The sequence below is a fragment of the Canis lupus genome, chromosome 14, assembly GCF_048164855.1.
Source record: "Canis lupus baileyi chromosome 14, mCanLup2.hap1, whole genome shotgun sequence".
NCBI lineage: Eukaryota > Metazoa > Chordata > Mammalia > Carnivora > Canidae > Canis > Canis lupus.
Window position 1 is genome coordinate 37,708,990 of NC_132851.1, and position 19,319 is coordinate 37,728,308.

General features: G+C 56.0%; 1 protein-coding gene across 10 annotated transcripts in view; it reads right to left on the reverse strand.

The window, feature by feature from the left end:
* SLC45A4 (solute carrier family 45 member 4) overlaps nt 1-13,272 on the reverse strand; it is an 82,278-nt gene extending 69,006 nt beyond the window's left edge. For 2 of the 10 annotated variants that reach the window (XR_012006929.1, XM_072774671.1), the window contains exon 1: nt 11,003-11,142. Coding sequence is in view for 1 of the 10 variants with exons in the window: in XM_072774682.1 (XP_072630783.1) it covers nt 11,003-11,132 (130 nt within the window). In the remaining 9 variants the exon portion in view is untranslated. Of the gene's footprint in view, nt 1-4,136; nt 4,400-4,950; nt 4,975-10,137; nt 10,163-11,002; nt 11,340-12,272; nt 12,336-13,159 lie in introns of those variants that run through there. The other 8 variants (XM_072774674.1, XM_072774675.1, XM_072774673.1 and 5 more) reach the window with 8 other exon arrangements.
* Nucleotides 13,273-19,319: the final 6,047 nt, after the last annotated feature.

Sequence of the window (19,319 nt, forward strand, 5' to 3'; positions counted from 1 at the left end):
CCATGGGGTGAACACAGAGGTCTAAGCGGGTGGCTCGTTTCCCAGGTCCCACGTGCTGCTGCAAGCCTGACCCTTCCACCGGGGCTCGGCCTGGAGTGAGGAATCCCACCCAGCCGCTCCCCAGTCTTATCGCAATGTGACATTGCTTAATTCTTTTAGACAACCTTGACTTGACTCTCTCGCTGCTAATTTTAACTACCCTATATTTCCCCACAAAGTAAACTGGAGCATCCCAATGTCACCATCAGAAGAGATTCCAACAGCCACTCCGGGGGGCCAAATGCCATACCGGACCTCAGACACTCGGGAGTGCACGAGACCGTGCTCAGAGTCCCCGGGTGCTGCCACTTGTCACAGCACAGCCAACTACCACCCCTGGGGGTTATCTCCAGCACACTCCTCAGGGGGAGAGACCAGCCCAAGGACAGCGCCAGCCTGCCTGCTTCCGGAGCCAACAAATGCAGGTCTCAGGCGGCCGGCCGGCCAAGCGGCGCCCCCTCGGGATTTCAGACCCACCAGGCAGCCCACCCTGCAGAGTCTGCAGCCCTGGCTCCAGAACGGGGCTTCCGTAGCTGAGGTCCAGAGATGGGGTGTGGAGAGGGTTCATCCCTGGATGGGTGGTGTGGAGACCCAGAAAGTATACACTAAATGGTGTCTTTTGGCATTTTTGTGGGAAAGGTCCAACTTTCAGATTTTTGAAGGAATCCCTGACCCAAAAAAGGTTAAGCACTACCCCAGTTAGAAATGGGAAGTATCCATGGTCATACAGCTGGTTAAAAATATTTTTGCTGTGACAAGTTACTGCATCAGCTTTTCCTGATTTTTAAAAGCCAGCCCTCCCTTTTAGTTTCCTTCAGAATTCAGTTGGACAGTTTAGGTTCATACAAGTGGGGAGGACAAGGGCAGATAGAAACAAAACTAGAGAGACAAATTCCAAATTTAGGAAAAAACTGTAAGGGCCAGAGCTGAGAATTTTCTAGAGCTCATTCAACATTTGGGGACATCAGAAAGGCCAAACCACAATTTCTAGAACCAATCCTAAAGGAATGGACAAAAGTATGAACCATTGCAAGTAAAACGGCTGTCATTCTCTCCAACAGTCAGGCCACAGTGTCTGGAGTGGGGAGTTCTGGGTAAATAAATGTTACGTACTTGGCTCGTGAGGGTGATGATGAGCTTGTTTTGAACCTCCTGTATACACTGTTAGCTCATTCATCCTGAAAAGTAACCCAGGACAGACAGAGCCAGGTAAAGACTGGACAAGGTAAACCAGGCCAGCAAGCAGAACCACCGCTCTCACGTTTCATAACCAAAATATGAGCCAGGCTCCAGATAAAACCTTCATGCGATCTGCATGGATCACATGCATGTTGCATTTAGACTAGGGGTCTGGGCATCGACTCTCTCCCTCAGATCCAGAGCACAGCTGTGCTCCTTCTGCTGTGTCTGGCTTGAGAGCTAGCTGCCAGTGTCACCAGACACTGGGCAGTGGGACCACAGTTCACAGACACCCCATCTAACCAGGGCCCTCCTCCCTCATCCATCTGCTCACTGTGCTCCCCCTGTACATACACAGAGAGGTCCAGACTGCCCTCAAGTTGCTTCAAGGCCACCCGGCAGACAACTGGAAACCAGCCAAGCCCAGGAAAAGAGAACGTGGCCCAGGCAGCATGGTCACAGCGGCCTCTGGACCTACCAAAGCCCACTCGGCCTGGGTTTCTCAGCTAAGCTGGCCAACCGAGTTCCTTCCTTCCACCCCCCCTTACCAAGATCCCAAGTTACTATAAACCCATAGGCATCAGCTCCCACGAAGCAGGGAACCATGCCCGGGGCCAGGTTACACATCCATGCCCCCTCCACCACCGCAACCAAGCAGGACACAGGGATAAGTGCAGTGAAAAGCAGGCCCTGGCCTCCCAGGCTCACCACTAGTTGACAAGGCCCCTCGACAGAAGGCCACCCCTCTCTCCAGCAGCCCCCCTCTCTCACAAGCCCCTGGGCCCAGCATGGGGTGTCACCTTCCTTGCTGGTGTCCTTAACCTGCCCACCCCTGTTTGGCCCTAACAGTCACCATTCTAGTTGCGATGCCCATCTTCTTCCTGCAAACAGGACATGATACATCCAGTGGCCGATGTCCCTCCATGACGTGGACACACATGCGCAGTCACCACAGGGGCAGAAGCTGGCAATAGTAACACCAAAACCTCTGCGGAGTTATAAAGAAGTGACTCTTTAAGAAGGTGATTCTCGAGTTATCAAATCAAGATGAGAACCATCGGTCTCAAAAGGGATTCTCAGAGGCAAGGTAAGATGGGTAAGCGCATTCCAGACACTTCAGAACAGAGGCCTGGACGCCCGAAGGGCCCCAACTACCTAGGAGTCACCAAAATGGGTAGGAGACACCGGCATGCGCAGTTCCTTGGGGACAATGCAAAGGAAATGGAATCCAAAGGCACCCCCCCGCATGTCAACTGGAAATGTGGGCCCGGGCTGATGCGAATGAGCTGTGCACTGTGAAGACAGTGACCTGGTTACTGCACCCCCACAAAGTGCCAGGAAACTCGGGCCACGGACTGTGAACCTGCTATGGGAGGCATGCAGGTGCTCACGGGGCTTTCAGACACTCCAAGCCCCGCTGGTCCTCTGGCAGCCTAGGACACAGGCCCATGACCCTCTTCCTGTTTCTGGGTGGAGGTCCTGGGGCTCACAGGTTAATGAATGATTCTCAAGGCCCAGAGTGCCTGAGGGAGGCAGCCCTCAGGGTCCAGTCTCCAGTGGCCCTGGCCTCCTTGCTGCTCCTGGCCTCAGCTGCTCCCCCGCAAACCAGCTGGTAGGTATGGTCCAAGGGCACATAGCCCGAATTCCTAGGGGCACGGCCTTCCAAGTGTATGACCAGCAGCCAGTCCCTTGATCCCATCAATAAAGACAAGAAGATCTCATTTTAAAAATGGAGATAACATTTAAACTTAAAACAGCTCTGTGGTCAGAAGACGAGTTATCAGAAGCCGTGTGTGAAAACTACAGGACGCTCAGAAGTCAGGCCCAATGGAACACTTCCTTGGGCCCCTTCCACCTGTTATCTTGCAGCGGAATGCAAAAAACAGCTGGTCCAAAGCACCCATCTTCCATCAGTAGCCCCGCAGGTGTCCAGAAGGGTGGGTGCTGCACAGGCTTCGACCAGCCCCAGCAGCTCCACAGGCCCTCTCCCCCCGTGAGGCTGGGAAAGCGGCTGGGCAGGGCAGGCCAGGGCAGGGCACACACTGGCAGTGGTCTACCTGCAGCCGCGTGTACCTTGGTGTAGGAAGCGCAGAAGGAGTCTTCGTCCCACCGAGCAAGCCACAAGCTGCCAGGGCACTCACGCGGGTGCCACTCACCACATACAGCCTAGGCACTGAGCTGGGACACATCTCCTAAACTGAACGGCTCTGAGAGAGGTCCAAGGACTCCACACCAGCCAGCAGGGCATCGGGGGCCCTCGCAGTCCAGCCCTGGCCCCGAGCCCTTGCCACTCCCCGACAGTGCAGGCCACCAGCCCGTCAAGGCCAAAGCAGGAACCACATCCTCAGGCCCCGGGATCGAGGTTAGTTTCTCCCTAAGCCAGTTAAATGGGCCTCCACTTCCAAGAAGCCCTCCCTGAGGAGCCCTGCCTGAGGATGGATGGTACTAGTTATCTTTCGCGTTGGAAGAACATCATCACTCTTGTCTACATACTAATCTTCAGCTGGCCCCTCTCTGCTTATGCTAAAACTCCGTAAGCATCTCCCACTGTCCCTCGTATGTCTCCTAGCAGAGCATTCAGTCAGAAAATCCCAGGCAGGGACCAGAAGACCTCCAGGCACCGATTTTCTCATCTATAAAATGTGGATACTACTGCTTCCATACAGAGCGGTCAGAGAAATCCAGAAGTCAACTGTGAATCACGATGGCACCTGACAACAGAACCTGGCCCATGGCTCCTACTCGCAGGTGCCCATCTGAGACCAAGACACTCGCGGGATTGCCATGGGGCTATGAGGACTCCACCAACACCCAGAGAGGCCAGAGGAGGCCCAGCCCAACAGCACTCACAGTGCGGGGCCTCTGGCGTCTAATGGTGACTCAGTTCACCAGATAGGACTCCCCCCCCCCATGCTTACCACACTCTACTGGAAACATGCTCTGCTCAGCGATGGCCTCAGTAAATCCAGATTCTTCTCCATACAATCCATTTGGTGTTTTACAAAGTGTGAACATCACAGCTGTCCCCTGCCCCTAACTGGGTTATTCAAGCCAAGGGCACCGCAGACCCCCACCGCACGGGGAAGGGATGCCGCAGAGCGGAGAGGACCAGCCCGCAGCCTCACAGCCAGCCATTTGGTGGGGAGCGGGCGGTGCTGCGGGGAGGCAGGCCTGCGATCCCAGTCCACATCCGAGGGCTCCGAGCCGAGGCAGAACTGTGGGCAAGAATAAAACGCCAGGAAGACAAGGTTCTGAGGGGATCACGAGGAAATCCATATTAAAATTGTCAAGCCTTTTCCAAAACCATATCAAACGCAGGCAGAAACCACGGCCTGCATCTACTTGGCTCCCTCTCTCCCACAGAGCCACAAGATTTCATCAAAAACCTATTTGAACTTTGCAGCCACAAACTGACACCATCGGCAGGACTCTTATCGGTGCACACACAGCCTCACTTCTGCAGAGGTTGCTCAAACAGTCAGGAATTAACCGAGGACTGGTAACCGCCCGCCCCCCCCCCTTGGAAGCTTCCATTCACCTGCGTCCTCCGGGATACTGCAGAAAGCACAGTCTCTTCTTACTTAGTTCAAGCGACTAGTTCACTTGAATACATGGTCCCAATTTCATTTTGCATCTGATTTCTGTTAAACATCATCACCGATATTTCATATGCACTAAGCCAAGACAAAACACTGATACCCCAAACTGCAAAAACAGAGACTCTCGACACACCTGTAAGCCCAGCTTTCCATACGGGTGGAGGCGTGCTACACCTCTGGGGCCCGGTACCCCATGCGTGGGTCCCAGGGCTCACCTCCAGGCTCAGCCACGTACTGTATGTGGCTTTGGACAAGTAAGTTAGTTAACATCTCCGTGCCTCCTTTTCCTCCCTGTAAAAGGCAGGTAGTAACAGGCAGCCATCACTGGGTTGTGCAGAGAATGAGGCTGAGTGTTCTGCACAGGACTTGGCCTCCTGGATCATTTCTCAGGGTCTGCTACTTGCCAGGAACAAATACTCATTATGCTTCCCAGATTATAACACAGAAATTGAAGCTCAGAGCAGTGGGTTGCTTCTGGGCCAAGGTCACAAAGCCAGGGATGGCCCAGCCGGGGATGTAAATGGTCCCTGCACCCCACAGGACGCCAGGCTCTACGACATTTCTGCTGAATAAAAGGTGCAGGGCCCCTCCCTTCCCCCTTAAGAATTAAAAAAACACTTTAGACATCTGAATAATTCAAGAATGAGCTAGACACGTCTGAAACAGCTCTGAGCTTTCGTTCAGCTTCCCTGTCCCACTAGGCTCGCCGGGGCCCATGCTGGTAAAGCAAACAACCAGGCAGCTTCAGGCTGCAACTCCATACCCCAAGGCTTCACTTCTAGAATCCATCCCGCACCAGATCTGAGCTCCCTCACACCCGAGTGCTAAAGGACGATGGAGAGGCCGCCCAGAAGCTCGGGCTCCATCCAGCAGAGGGTGGTGGTGTGCAGGGCCTGATGGGGAGGATTTTGTCCTCTGAACTACTGCAAAGGGTTTTAGAGAAGGCGCTCGAAGAACCACTACCAGTGCCTGTTATTCCAGCTCTGCACAGTGTGATTGCCTGGGAGCAGACTGGCATCTGAGTTGGGCCCCAGGTGATTGCAGGGTTTCTAGAACTGAACCCCTCTGTGCGGGGTCACCTGGGCGCCCCTGTTCACCTTCAGCAGCCCAAGCCTTTGTTTTAGGAGCCTGAAAGCTTGATTTCAGTATCAAGGCCCCAAATGTTAATAAAGTGTAAACAAGGGTCTGTGCTTGAGAGATCAATGGAGGGTCCACAGGAGGTCTGTCCCACCCTGTTCCCCACCAGGGTGGGTCAGGGGAAACCACAGGGCTCCTAGAACCTGATCTTGAAACTAGCTCCTATCTCTACCTAACTCTAGGAACAAAGGTAGTGCCTCACAATCTAAGGACCTGACTTGTCCCCAAATATTTACAAATCCAAATTCGTGGTGAGGCATTCTTAAGTGCATTCTTTCACAGCCGGCCCCGAGGACAGAAGACAGATAAAACTTGGGGTCAGCACACATTACCAAAATCCCAGGAGCTGGGCCAGTGGCTTCCCTTCTTCCCCTACGAAGCTGGATGAAGCCAGAGACCCCTTGTTACTTGCAGCCTCCCTGTGCATCATAAAACCACCGGGTAATACAAAGTTCTACAGTTCTCCATCCAAGGCACTTTCTGTTTCTGGGCTGACAACAGTAAACGCTTATGCTTTGAGAGCATCTCCAGCTCGCCTGAGAGAGGACCAGCCCAGGGCTTTCAAACAGTCTGAGTCTGAGGAAGTTCTCAGGGTACACATCCAGGCTTCTCAGGGAGAGAGGCCCCACCTCTGCAAACCCCAAGCAGGCAGGCGCCTCTGCAAGCCCAGGAGCCTCTCACCCACCCCAAGAGCCCTCACCCTAGTAGAGGAAAGCCAACAACACACCCTTCTCCTCCTCACAGAACACACGGACTATTGCTTCGAAAAAGCTTCCAGAAAGGAGACCAGCACAGCAGGCTCACCGGATTCCTGCTTGACAAAAACCTCTTCGGAATCCAACACCCAGCCAAGCAGTCTTTTCTGCTTCTAACACATCTTTCTGGAAAATTAAAATGTAACTCAAGGCACAATACTATGGGCTTAAATTTTAATCCGACCAAATAAAAAGTCAATGCCCCCTGGCTGAAACATACATGTTCCTGAGATGCATCATCTTCTGACCTTTAACCACCTAAGTCTAGGAAACATGCAATTAAATAGTAAACCTGGGTCAGCATTTAATGTCATAATTTAACGAAGTGGCAAATGCTCTTTACCGCTCCACCCACTGGGCGCAGTGACACAACTCAGCAGAAGCACTTTTGGGGTTGGTTCCCAGGTGGGATGCCTTTGAGACCGAATTTCTAGATCTCTAGGTCCCAGACACGACTGGCTGAGCTGTGGCCAGTGGGGGAAGCCTCAGCCTTCATTTTCCCTTCCGGCCCCACCAGCAGGAGGCATTCCTCTCAGGGAATGTTCCAGCAGCAAGGGCAGATCCCTAATTCCTTTAACTGCGCCCCCACTCAGCTCTTTAAGACATGCCGCTCCAACGTATTTGTATTTTGTGCATTTAGTAATCATGAAGATCAAAGACACACGCATGCTTCTGTGATCAATTCTGTATTGATAATTACAATGACACAAAGTGCTTCTGGATGGGGTTAACACAGCCAGCCTTATGACCACAGAAACGGCTTAAACTCCGATTTATACACACTTGTGTCACGAGTGTGAAGATCAATGCAAGACTCTGACGTGTAAAGGCGTGTGATATTAGGCTAAAAGTCCAAGAGGGGAAAATGGAGCGATACAAGTTGAAGGAAAAAAAAAAAAAAGATGCACATGTTACAACCGTTAACATGCTCATTTTTCAAAGGGTGATTAGTGGATTATCGAATCAGTAGTGTACTTACTCGAACTGGATCCTTTACAAGAGCGGTCTGATTGTGAACGTCTATGTCCACGTGTACACTACACCAGAAATTACATCCAATTCTCAGCTACTTAAAATCAGCAATAAGCTCAATGTCCACTTAGAAATGCACCCAGTTTCCAGAGTCATTTTACAGAACATGAGCAGAAACGCCTGAAGATCTCGGCAATAAAACTCTCAAAGACCCGTCATCTAACCAGTCGCGATGAAGAATGTGCTCCCCGCCCCCCGCCTTATTATGTCCAGTGAACCCTGGATCAAGACTCTTGGTGTGAAACCAGCAAAACCCCTCCCTCAAAATAATTGGTGGAAAAATATTTCCTTCCCATTTTAAAGCAAAAATCATACTCTTTTGGATAAATAGATTTTCCTACAACGATGACTAAAATGTTGGCAACGAGAGGCAGAGTATTTGCTGCTTTCTGGCCTTGCAATGTCCAACCAATCGCTCAAAACGGAGATAAGATTTTATGTCGAGTACAGTGACCACTACACATCTGGACCACATAAACCACGCTGTCCCAGCTCCTCCTCCTGGTCGGCTGGTCTGAGGGTCTGCTCCGTATCCTGTCTTTACAATGGGAAGCATTTGGTGGCCAATTCATCTGGCTCCAGATTCAGAGGCAGAACCCCGGGGAGAGACCCTCAAGCAACCCCCCCTCAAAAGCAAAACCGCGGAGAAACAGCCACACCGCGGAACCCCAGGTCAGGAGGTACTTTTTTGAATGCAGCAAAAGCAAGCACCCCCCGGGCACGGGTTCAGGAATGCAGTTTTCCTCTCCCGCCAGCAAAATCCTTCAACAGGTTTGGGAGGATGAAAACCCCAACGACCTCGGTCTGAACAATGCTTCCCTCACCTGGGCTTCGGGCCAAGCAGAGGTGGGAGGGCAAGGGAGCGCTGCTCTCGGTAACTAGAAAGGGCTCTGCAAACCCCTCCAGTGGCAGGGGTGGCGGCACCCCACCTGGGGAGGGGAGCGGCACCCCCAGGCCTAGCCCAAGGCGCACCCTCCTGGGGGTCCCCTAGAGTCCACCGCTCACCTGAGGCCCCAAATCAGCACAACAGAGCTGAGCCCCCCCCCCCCCCCGTCCCAACTCCGTGGGTCTGTGTCCTTTCCCACAGCCTCCCTCACGCTGCCTGCCCACCGGCGAAGGTGGGAATGCCACCGGTCCCCCAGTCCCCACGCCACCGGTCCCCCAGTCCCCCCGTCCCGGGCTGCAGTCGAGGGCCCCTGCAGGAACGCCGGGCTTCAAAGGAGCTCCATTCGTGACATGAAAACACTAAGTGGATTACGCTGTTGCCCTCGAAGTCTGTGGACGTTTTAATCTTCTTAAAATGTCTCCTCTAAAAGTCACTTGCCAGGGAAGGAGGCTCACAGATGCCGTTAGGCCCCCTCTAAATGTTTCCAGTGTCACCGCTACCCCACCGGCAGCGGGTTGGAAGGAACTCTCTCTCGTGCACACTGGTCAAGTCGGACTTTTGGCAAGCCTCCTCCTGATTTAGGGCCGGGAAGCTTCCTTTGCGCGCACACAGTGAAAAGATCCACAATCCCCCAGTTCCCTCCAAGTGCCGTATTTCACAAAGGCTTAGCATTTGATACCTTTAATGAAAAAAAAAAAAAAAAAAAAAAGCCACTCGAAGCACATTTTGAAAGTTCCACGTTTAAAAAGATCCTTGTTCATTGATTTTGGTGGGGTGATTAAGCTAATCTAAACAAGGGGGCCTTGTGTGGGCGCCCGTGGGGGAGGTGCGACGGGCCAGGCCTCGGCCGGTGAGCGACCCCCCCCCCCCCCCCCCGGGCGGACACTGGCTGCTGGGGCTCCGGGGTCCTCTCCCACCCCCTCCTTTCCATGTGGCTGCTCTGCATCTGGGCGGCGTTTTCCCTCTGGTCAGATTTCCACTCCGCAAAGCGAAACGCTCTCAGGTTTCCTGGCTCGGAGCGGAGGCAGCCCTCCTAATGGGGCTTCACTGAATGCACCTTCATCAACACAAGTGTGTTGTGACAGAAATCTGGGGAGCCAGAGGCTACAGCCGCGGAGCAGCACCCTCCCCGGGAACACGGCTTCCAGCGCATTCCAGCTCCACAAATCACAGACGGGGCTCTGCCAGGGGTGTTCCCGAGGAGGGCACCGGCAATTTGGGGTTGTCTGCCACCTACGGCGCTCGCCAGCCACCTCACCCCGCGCCAGGCCGCGAGAAGCACCCCTAACGGCTCCGCGGGGGCTGGGCTCCAGGGGCTTGAGGGCCGAGCAGACGGGAGACGGGGCACAGGGTGCAGATGGGGGACAGGGACGAACAGGGACCCCGGAGACGGGGAGAAACAGCAGAGCCCAGACCCCGGCGCAGCCCCCCGCGCTTCTCCCCGCCATCCCTCTGACAACACAGATAAAACCAGTCCGGCATCAAGCAGCCTAATCGCTGACCAAAATACCTTCCTGGACTCCTTTCCTCCACCGGGGATGGGGGAGCTGCCGCTGCCGCAGCCCCTCCTCCCCTGCAGACCTGCAGGGAGGGATCTCCGGACTCGAAGAGGGCAGGGCCCCTTTCCCAGGCTCCTCCCGCCCCTTCCCAGCTCCCCTCCTCTCCAATAAGCAAAGTTGAAGAACAGAAAGAGCCCCAGGATGTTGAAAGCTGCAAGCCACCTTGGAGCTCACCCAGTCCAATCTCTGCTCCGCTTTCCCCACGATGCGACAGGGGCCAAGGCTGCAACACTCTGGTCTGCAACGGAAGCAGGCACTACGCTCGCCACCACCACCCCCACCACCCCCACCGAGCGGGTGGGCAGCCTCCCCTGGGGGGCACCCAGGCCACGAAAAAGCACCACTAAATACCTAATATGCATTCCAAATGCATCTCAAAAGATCCACGCCTTTCCTTTACAGCTGCTGCCCATAAAAACAATTAGCCTGCAAGCGACTGAAATTCCTGATTTTTAAGACAATCTATTTCCCCACCCTCTCACCCGAGAGCACTTGAGATCTTGATCAAGCCTGGGTCTTTCCACCTGGGGCCTGCAGAGCTCCAGGCTACAGACGCTGCCACTACTCAACTTCAGGCGGATTCTGCAAAAATCTCCTCCCCAAGCCTAAAATAAACTCTTTTCATACTTAATTCGGATCTAGAAGAGCAAGGAAATTACTCATATTTTTTTAAAGGAGGTCAGGGATTACAGTTTCTGATACCCAACCACTTACTACACCTCTTAATCAATAAACCGATCCTTCCGGCTTTTCATTTTCTTCCCTTTTCTCTCCAAGCACAAAATGATAGAGAGGACAGATTGACCCACGCCCTACCTGTCTGTCTGTCCGTGGCCGGGGAGTGAGATGGTCGTAGAGAAGGAAAGTGCGGGGCACATACACATACCCCTGGCAAGATCCGACCTGGGTTTCTCCAGCAGAAACAGGCTTCGATTCTCACAATCATTTGACCCCACAACAACTGCTTCAGTCACTCATCCTCCAAACCCTCCTCCCTTCCCAGAGCCTAGGGCCAGGAGACGCCCCAATAACCACAAGCACCAAGGCCCCTTTTGCAGGAGTTGGCGAAGGTATCCGAAGGGGCTGGGTGGCTGGTCTGACCCATCAGCGCCCCCGTTGTAAAAACAAAACACTCTCCCCAGGAGATCCAGGGCCCCTTCCTACTTCTCCCTAGCAACCTTGCCCCTCCCCCCGCACCCCACCACTTTCTAGAATCTTTACAGATAATCTCACGAGAGGGCTGGGCTTTTTCCAAACCACCCGCCCGCCCCCCATATTCTGATAGGTCTCCCTCGGAAAGGCCAAAGTGCTCCCCAATAACCCGGTCAAGAGCAACACACCTTAGGGAGGAATGGGTTAAATTCGAGAACTCCAGGAGGAGGAGGAGCTGCTCTGCTGGGGGGGGGGGGGGGGCGGCTAAAGGGAAAACGGGGCTGAGATGCAGAGAAAGGTGCAGGGCAGGGGCTCCAACCTGGATGCACGGATGCACTGGCCCGTGTCCTCCGGGCACCAGCCTGGCCACGGGGGCTCAAGGTGCCTTCACAGGGACGGACTGGGGGCCATGCCCGTAAGACAGGCACGGCCCGGGGGGGCAGCTCGGAGCCGAGGTGTGCAGTACTGGATGGGCGTGCTGAGGGTGTGCGTGTGCAGGGGGGCGCAGGGGGGCAGGCCGAGACAGAGGGGGCCGGGCTGGACTCTCAGAAGTCGGGAGACGGATGGATGGATGGATGGAGGTTAGGCCGGCGGGGCGGGGGCGGGGGCGGGGGCAGGGCCGGGGCAAGGGCGCGAGGCTCCCCTCCGGGCAGAGAAGCGTGAGCGAGCGGGGACGGGGGGGGGGGTGCCGGGAGGCTCCGGCAGGTGCAGCCCGGGGAGGGGGGGGCCCGGCGGGTGGGGAAGAGGAGGAGGAGGAGGAGGAAGGGCAGGAGGAGGGGGGTCCCTCCCCGGGGACGAGGTGCCGGCGGGCGGGCGCGGAGCGGGCGGCCGGGGAGCCGGAGGCCGGGCCGCGCGGGGGCGGGGGCGGGGGCGGGAGGCGGCAGGTGCGGGCGCCCAGGTGGGGCCCGGGCGGGCGGGCGAGGCGGCCGCTCACCTGTCTCCTCCGGCCGGGGCCGCGGGGGCGGCGGCGCGGCGGGGCGGCCGGGCCGGGCCGGGCGGAGGCGGCGGGGGCGCGGGGCCCCGGGCGCGGGGGCGGCGGCGGGGCGGCGGGGCGGCGGCGGGGCCCGGCGGCGGCTGCGGTCGGCCGGCCGGCCGGGCGGGCAGGGAGCGGGCGACGCGGGCGCGGACGGGGCGCTGCGAGGCTGCGGCCGGCGCGCGGGGACAACGCCGCTTTATCGGGTCGGAAACAGCCGCCGCGCGCCGCTTCCGCTGACGCAGCGCCGGCCTGCGCTCATGACTATGCAGCAGCCGCCGCGGGAGGCGGGGGCGGGGCCGGCCGCGCGCGCGCCCATTGGCCGCCGCGCGCCCCGCCCACCGCGCGGCCCCGCCCCCCGCCGGCCCGGGCCCCGCCCTCGGCCCCGCCCCCCGCCGCGTCCCGCCTCCCTGCTCGGGGGAGGGGCGTCCGCGCGCCCCCAGCCCCGGCTCCCCGCGCCGCCGCCCGCGCCCCTCCCCCGCTCACCTCCCCGCCGACGGCCCCCGGCAGCCTCGCCCCGCCCGGAGCTCGCTCCTCCCCGCCCGCTCCGAGCCGGATGGGGGGCGGGGGTCCGCCCCCAGGTGCTGCGGAGGACGCCTTCCCGGCCTCCCGCGGCGGGTCTCGGTCCTGGAACCCCTGCCAGGCGGTGGGCCGTCCCCCCGCACCCCATCCCGCGCCCCCTGCGCCCCCTCTAGGGAGTGGGGCAGGACCCAGGCCAGCCCGGGACACCGATCCCGCAGGGCTCCTCGTGCGCGATGGCTACAGGCCCAAGGATGGGCCCCGCCCCCACCCCCACCCCCACCCCCACCCCGGAGGCGGGGAGACGAGGTCGAGGGAGGCAGCCTGACCCGCACAGACAGACGATCTTATGGGCCTCAGCCCAGTGCCCTCCTCGCCAGGGTGCAAGCGGCTGCGAACGAACCACCGCGCCTCTGAGAGCAACGCACGGATCCGTCCCCAGGGGCCTCTGGAGGGATCTAGAGGGATAGGGTGCACCGCACACCTTCCAGAACACTCAGGATGGGAAAATCCGACGATATCAAGTGTTGGTGAGGAAGTGGAGCAACTGGAACTCTCTCACACCGCTGGTGGGGGTGCAGGATGATGCCTCTGCTGAAGTCTGTGCACAAGCGCTCCCGAGGATGTGCAAACCCCGGGACCTCGCAGTGCCCCTTCCGAGATGGGTACCTGTGTGATCCTCCTTCTGTTCTCAGCAGCACTGTTGGTAATAACCCAACGTGGGCTGGGACCCAAATGGCCATCGACCATAGAACAGATATCTGGACTGCGTTCTCCTGTTGGTGCAGTGAAGGACCACATGGCTGTGGCTAATCTACACCCGCATACAGCACGGAGGACTCTCACCCATGATTTTGAAGAAAGAAAAGCCAGACCCCAAAGCATATAGGGTTCCATGTATGTAAAGTGGTAGATGTTCATATAGAAGTCAGGATAGTGGTTAACATTAAAGGGAGACATGCCAGAGCCAGGAAGAGGAAGCCAAGAGTGTCTGGGTGCTTAAGATGCCATTTCTTCATGTGGGGGCTGGTTACATGGGTGTGCATGTCATACTTCAGCGAGGGGTTAATAAGAACATCAGTGGCTGTGCATAAGGAGCCCAGCGTGGTCCCCGAGACGTGGTGTGTGCCTCATAACTATCTACCTCCTCTGTTGCGTTTTTGGCTCCTATGGCCAGAGGATGGAGGCAGAGACAATCCCAGAGATGCTGTGACGTTGGGCACCTTTTTTAATCTGTCAGAGCCTTCATTTGTAAATGAGCCTTCTAATAACACCTAGGTCACCAGGTTGTCATGGGGATTAAATGACTCGTTTTTTAAAAACTTGGTACAGTAAGGAGTACAGAGTAAGGACTTAATAACTTTAATTATTCCCTACACATCAAATGCTGCTACTTACCAAATCTACTTTATTTTCGTTCATTCAGCAACCGACTACCGAGTGCCTACTGTGTGCCATGTGCCCTGCCAGATGCTGGGACTAGAGCATCCGCCCTCCCATCTCAGGGATCCTTACAGCAGAACGGGAAGCACAGATGATAAAGGAATGCTTGCTGGTGGCTGCTGCCGGGAAGCCCAGCACAGGATCTGCTCCTCGGAGGTCAATGTTTCTGAAAAAGCAAACGAATGCGTGTACACAGGTGTCTGCACAAGCTTTCATGTGAATAAAATTTAAACATCAGATTAATTTACTTCTACAATCTGGAGGTTGACACAGAGAATGGGCAGAGAGCAAGGTCACCACACATGTGCGTGCGCAGGTATGTATGCCTGTGTGCTCGCACGCGTGCACGTGTGCATGAGGGTGGGTGGGGCAGGGCCACTCTGCCAGAGATCCCTCCTGGCCTCACCAGCTGGGGCCCTTGTCCCGCTGCCACTACCAAGAAGGGTGTCGGTTGTAGAAGGCGTGTTTGTGTTCCCCTAAAACTCATGGAGAAGCTCTCACCCAAATGTCAGGAGCTGACATTTGGAGGTGGGGACCTTTAGGGAGTTATTAGATTATGAGGCTGGAATCCTACTGATGGATTAGGGCCCTTATAAGAAGAGACAAGAGAGGGACACCTGGGTGGCCCAGCGGTTGAGTGTCTGCCTTCAGTTCAGGGCGTCATCCTGGGGTCCCGGGATCGAGTCCAGCATCGGGCTCCCTGCATGGAGCCTGCTTCTCCCTCTGCCTGTGTCTCTGTGTCTCTTGTGAATAAATTAATAAATCTTTAAAAGAAGTAGAGACAAAAGAAAGCTCCTTTCCTATCCTTTTGTGTACCTGCACCAAGGAAGGCCGGATGAGGAGGCCGTCCCCAGGACCCAAGCACGCGGGCACCCTGATCTAGGATTTCCCAGCATCCAGAAGTGTGAGAACTAAGTGTCAGATGTTTGAGCTGCCTGGTCTGCGTAGTCTTGCCACAGCAGCCTGAGGGTAAAATATGTCTGTAGCTCGTGCCCACTTCCCTCCAACCGCCAGGGGTTGGGGGAGGAGGGACGGGCTGCAAAGCCCTACAGCTTCTCCTCACTCCCTCCTTAACCACAGACACCCCCCCCCCCCAATCCTGTGAGGACAGAGCTTGACCTGTAGGAAGCCCCCTTGCCCCAGACTCAGAAAGACCTGGACTCTGGCCTGGCTCCAGAGCAGGGCGTGCCTGGGCCCGTACCTGTCACAGGTGTGCAACCTCAGAAGCACTCTGTGACTGGTTGAAAGCTCTGCTGTGACTGTCTTTAAATTCTTTTTTTTTTTTTTTTTAAGATTTTATTTATTTATGAGAGACAGAGAGAGAGAGAGGCAGAGACACAGGCAGAGGGAGAAGCAGGCTCCATGCAGGGAGCCCGATGTGGGACTCGATCCTGGGTCTCCAGGGTCACGCCCCGGGCTGAAGGCGGCACGGAACTGCTGAGCCACCCAGGCTGTCCTGTCTTTAAATTCTTAATTTCTGGGGTGCCTGGGTGGCTCAGTCCGTTGAGCATCCGACTCTTGGTTTCCGCTCAGGTCATGATCTGGGGGATGGACCCCCCCCCATGTGTGGGCTCCTGCTCAGTGGAGAGTCTGCTTCCCTTCTCCCTCTGCCCAACCACCCCCCCGCCGCTCAAGTACACTCTCTCTCTCTCTCTACCTCTCTCTCTCTCTGAAAAAAAATACATAAATCTTTTTTTTTAATTTTCATTTTTTTAAAGATTGTATTTATTTATATTCATGAGAGACACAGAGAGACAGAGACACAGGCAGAGGGAGAAGCAGGCTCCCTGTGGGGACCCCGATGTGGGACTCGATCCCAGGACCCCGGGATCATGCCCTGAGCCAAAGGCGCAGATGCTCAACCACTAAGCCACCAGGGTATCCCTTTAAAAATTCTTAATTTCTGGGATGCCTGGGTGGCTCAGCGGTTGAGCATCTGCCTTCAGCCCAGGGCGTGATCCTGGAGACCCAGGATGGAGTCCCACGTTGGGCTCCCTGCATGGAGCCTGCTTCTCCCTCTGCCTATGTCTCTGCCTGCCTCTTTCTGTGTCTATCATAAATAAATAAATAAAATCTTTAAAAAAATAAAAATTCTTAATTTCTAACAAATTATGGAGCCCATCCTGCATCCTCATTTGTCAGCACAGTGACCCCTGGGACACTCGAGGGAAGCCAGAAGCCAGGGCATGACATCTCCATCCCTTCTGCGACCTTGTCTTGTCCCTACCTCACCTGGGGTCCCTTGGAGCAGAGTTGTGTCCTTCTCAACCATGGACCCCCGGGGCCTAAGAACTGATAAAATGGTAACCTTGACCATTTTCAGAGACTTGCCAGGATTTTCCCCCTCCAGGAAGCCCGCCTTACAGGAGTGAGTGGCTCGTTCCCAGGAGCTCTGAGGCACTCTGCCCCTTCATAGCTCATTCCCGACTGTAATTGGGCACGTCTGTCCCTCTGGTGGTCTGCAAGCCCTGCCCACGGGGCTGGCACCAGGTCAGGTCCATTGCTGTGTCCCAGGGCAGCCCACAGTGGGGCTGCAGACACGTTTGCAGGTAGCGGGGACAGAAAGAGAGAAAAGGCACCTCTTAACGAGGGCCCCTGGAGAACCACTGCAGCGTCCACAGAATCCTGAAACCATGTGAAGCCACCTTGGCCAGGCACTTGCTGGACGCCGGACCCAGCGCTCTAGGGGTTCCCCGCAGTCCCACGCCTCTATGGCTCCAGAGCTTTCGTGGTCATCGTGTGACCCCACCAGATTGAGGACACCTGCAGAAGGCACGAGGCCCCTGTAACCTTTGGCACCCCGGACCCTGGCACCGGGAGGCAGAGAGGACAGGAGTGCTGGCCTGGGAGGGCAGGATTTGGGGCAGGTCAGGGTTGGGGAAATGGAAGGGAATCAGCAGAAAGGTTTGGGGCCGGGGGTCACAGGGCCTGGGTTTGAACTTTGACCTCGCTGTAAATAAGCCTCAGCCTACGAAGTGGAATGGACCTTACCTGGAGAGGGTGGAAGTTGTGAGCACAGACATGCCCTTGCCTGCCTGGGCTGACATCCTGGCCCTGCCACTCACCAGCCTGGTGACCTTGGACGGGTCACCTCGGCTCACTGGACCTGGGTGTCCTTAGCCCCCTGAAGGACAGAGGGAGAGCACCTGCCTCACTGGGCTGTTACTGGAAATGGATGAGTTCGCATCTGTAGAGGCCAGTGAGTGCCATCTAAGTGGCTGATAAACAGTGACCTTCAAGTTCCCAGGGCTGGACAGGGCAGGGGGTGGCCTGTGTGGAACTCAGCTACCTGGGACCACTCAGCTTCACTGTTTTTACCAACAGCAACCTGGCTCATCACCGAGGGCCTACTGTGCACCGGGCCCCTCCTAGGCCTCACTGGTCCCTTCAGAGATCTGACCTGAGCCCTCCACTGAGGCTGCAGTGTGTACCCCCGGGGGTGAGGCCAGTGCAGCCTGCAGACAGAAGCGAGTGTAGAAGCCAAGACCGCGGTCCTCAGGGGATGCTTCCTCCCATCCTTTGCAAAGCTCTCCTTCCTTTTTAAGCAATAACACTTTTTTTTTTTTTTTTTTTTTTTTAAGATTTATTTATGTGACAGGCACCTGGGTGGCTCAGTCGGTGAAGCGTCTGCCTTCAGCTCAGGTCAGGATTTCAGGGTCCCGGGATGGAGCCCCACGTTGGGCTCCCTGCTCTGCAGGGAGCCTGCTTCTCCCTCTACCCCTCCCCCTGCTCATGCTTGTTCTCTCTCTCTCTGAAATAAATAAATAAATAAATAATTTTTTATAAAAAAATTTATTTCATAGAGAGAAAGAGAGCATTGCTTGGGGTGGGGGGCAGAGGGAGAGGAGAGTCTGAAGCAGACTCTGCCCTGGGTGCAGAGCCCAAGGGGCTCAGCGTGGGGCTCAATCTTATGACCCTGAGATCACGACCTGGAAACCAAGAGTTGGATGCTTAACCGACTGTGCTGCCCAGGCGCCCCTGAGCAATAACACTTTCTAAAACAAACTCTTGCAAAACCCAGTATTTCAATTAGCATGCTCAGTTATCAGCAGGTATTCTGAGCCGGGCCTGATTCCACTAGTTCTCCCGGTCTACCTGACGGCGCCCTCCTTCCCTGCTCCCCACTTTCTTGAGAGTTTAGGTGTGATGGAGAGAGCAGAGAGCCCAGGGACAGATTTCCAGCCCTGCCACTTCCCGCAGTGTGACCTTGGGGGAAATACCTCATCTCTGTGAGTCCCCAGGCAAAATGGAGAGGATGGGCCCCCCAGAGTGGAGTGCAGACTTCCTGAGACACAGGGTCCTATAGGTCCCAGACCTTAGAGCAAGGCCGAGCACCCCAGGTGCCCATGATGGGACGTGAGGCCTGATAGGACCAGGCCTGCCCAGGTGTCCTGAGCAGTGAATGGCCTTCAGAATAGCCTCAGTTCCAGGGGGACAAGTCTATGACAGGACCTCCAGGCACTGGAATTGGCAAGAGAGCAGCAGGCTGCGTGGGGCGTAGAAGTGCCTGGGGTCAAAAAAAAAAAAAAAAAAGAAGTGCCTGGGGTCCCACAGCTTCTCAGGGGTCTGTGGCTACCCAGAGCCATAGAGATGTCTGGGGTCATACAGCACCCAGAATCATAAAGATACCTGGGGACGTACTGTCATGCAGGGTCATACAGCTGTCCAGGTCGTGCAGCCACCTGAGCTCCTACAGACGTTCCAGGTCATGCAGCTTCCCGAGGTTGTGCAGCTTCCCGGGGTCATATGCCTATGCAGGGTTATACAGCTTTCTAAGGTATGGTTTCTCAGGGTCATCTGGTTACCTGGAGTTATATGGCTGCCCAAGGTCATACGGCTTACCAGGGTCATATGGCTTCTTGGGGTCAATATGGCTTCTTAAGGTCATAGGGCTTCTTGGAGTGATACAATCACCTGGTGTCATATGGCTGCCTGGTCATAGGGCGCCCTAGGGTCGTATGTCCACCTAGGGTGATACAACTACCTGGGTCATGTGGACACTGGGGCCACTGTGTGTCTTCAGAAGAGGTTCAGGTGGGGAGCCCT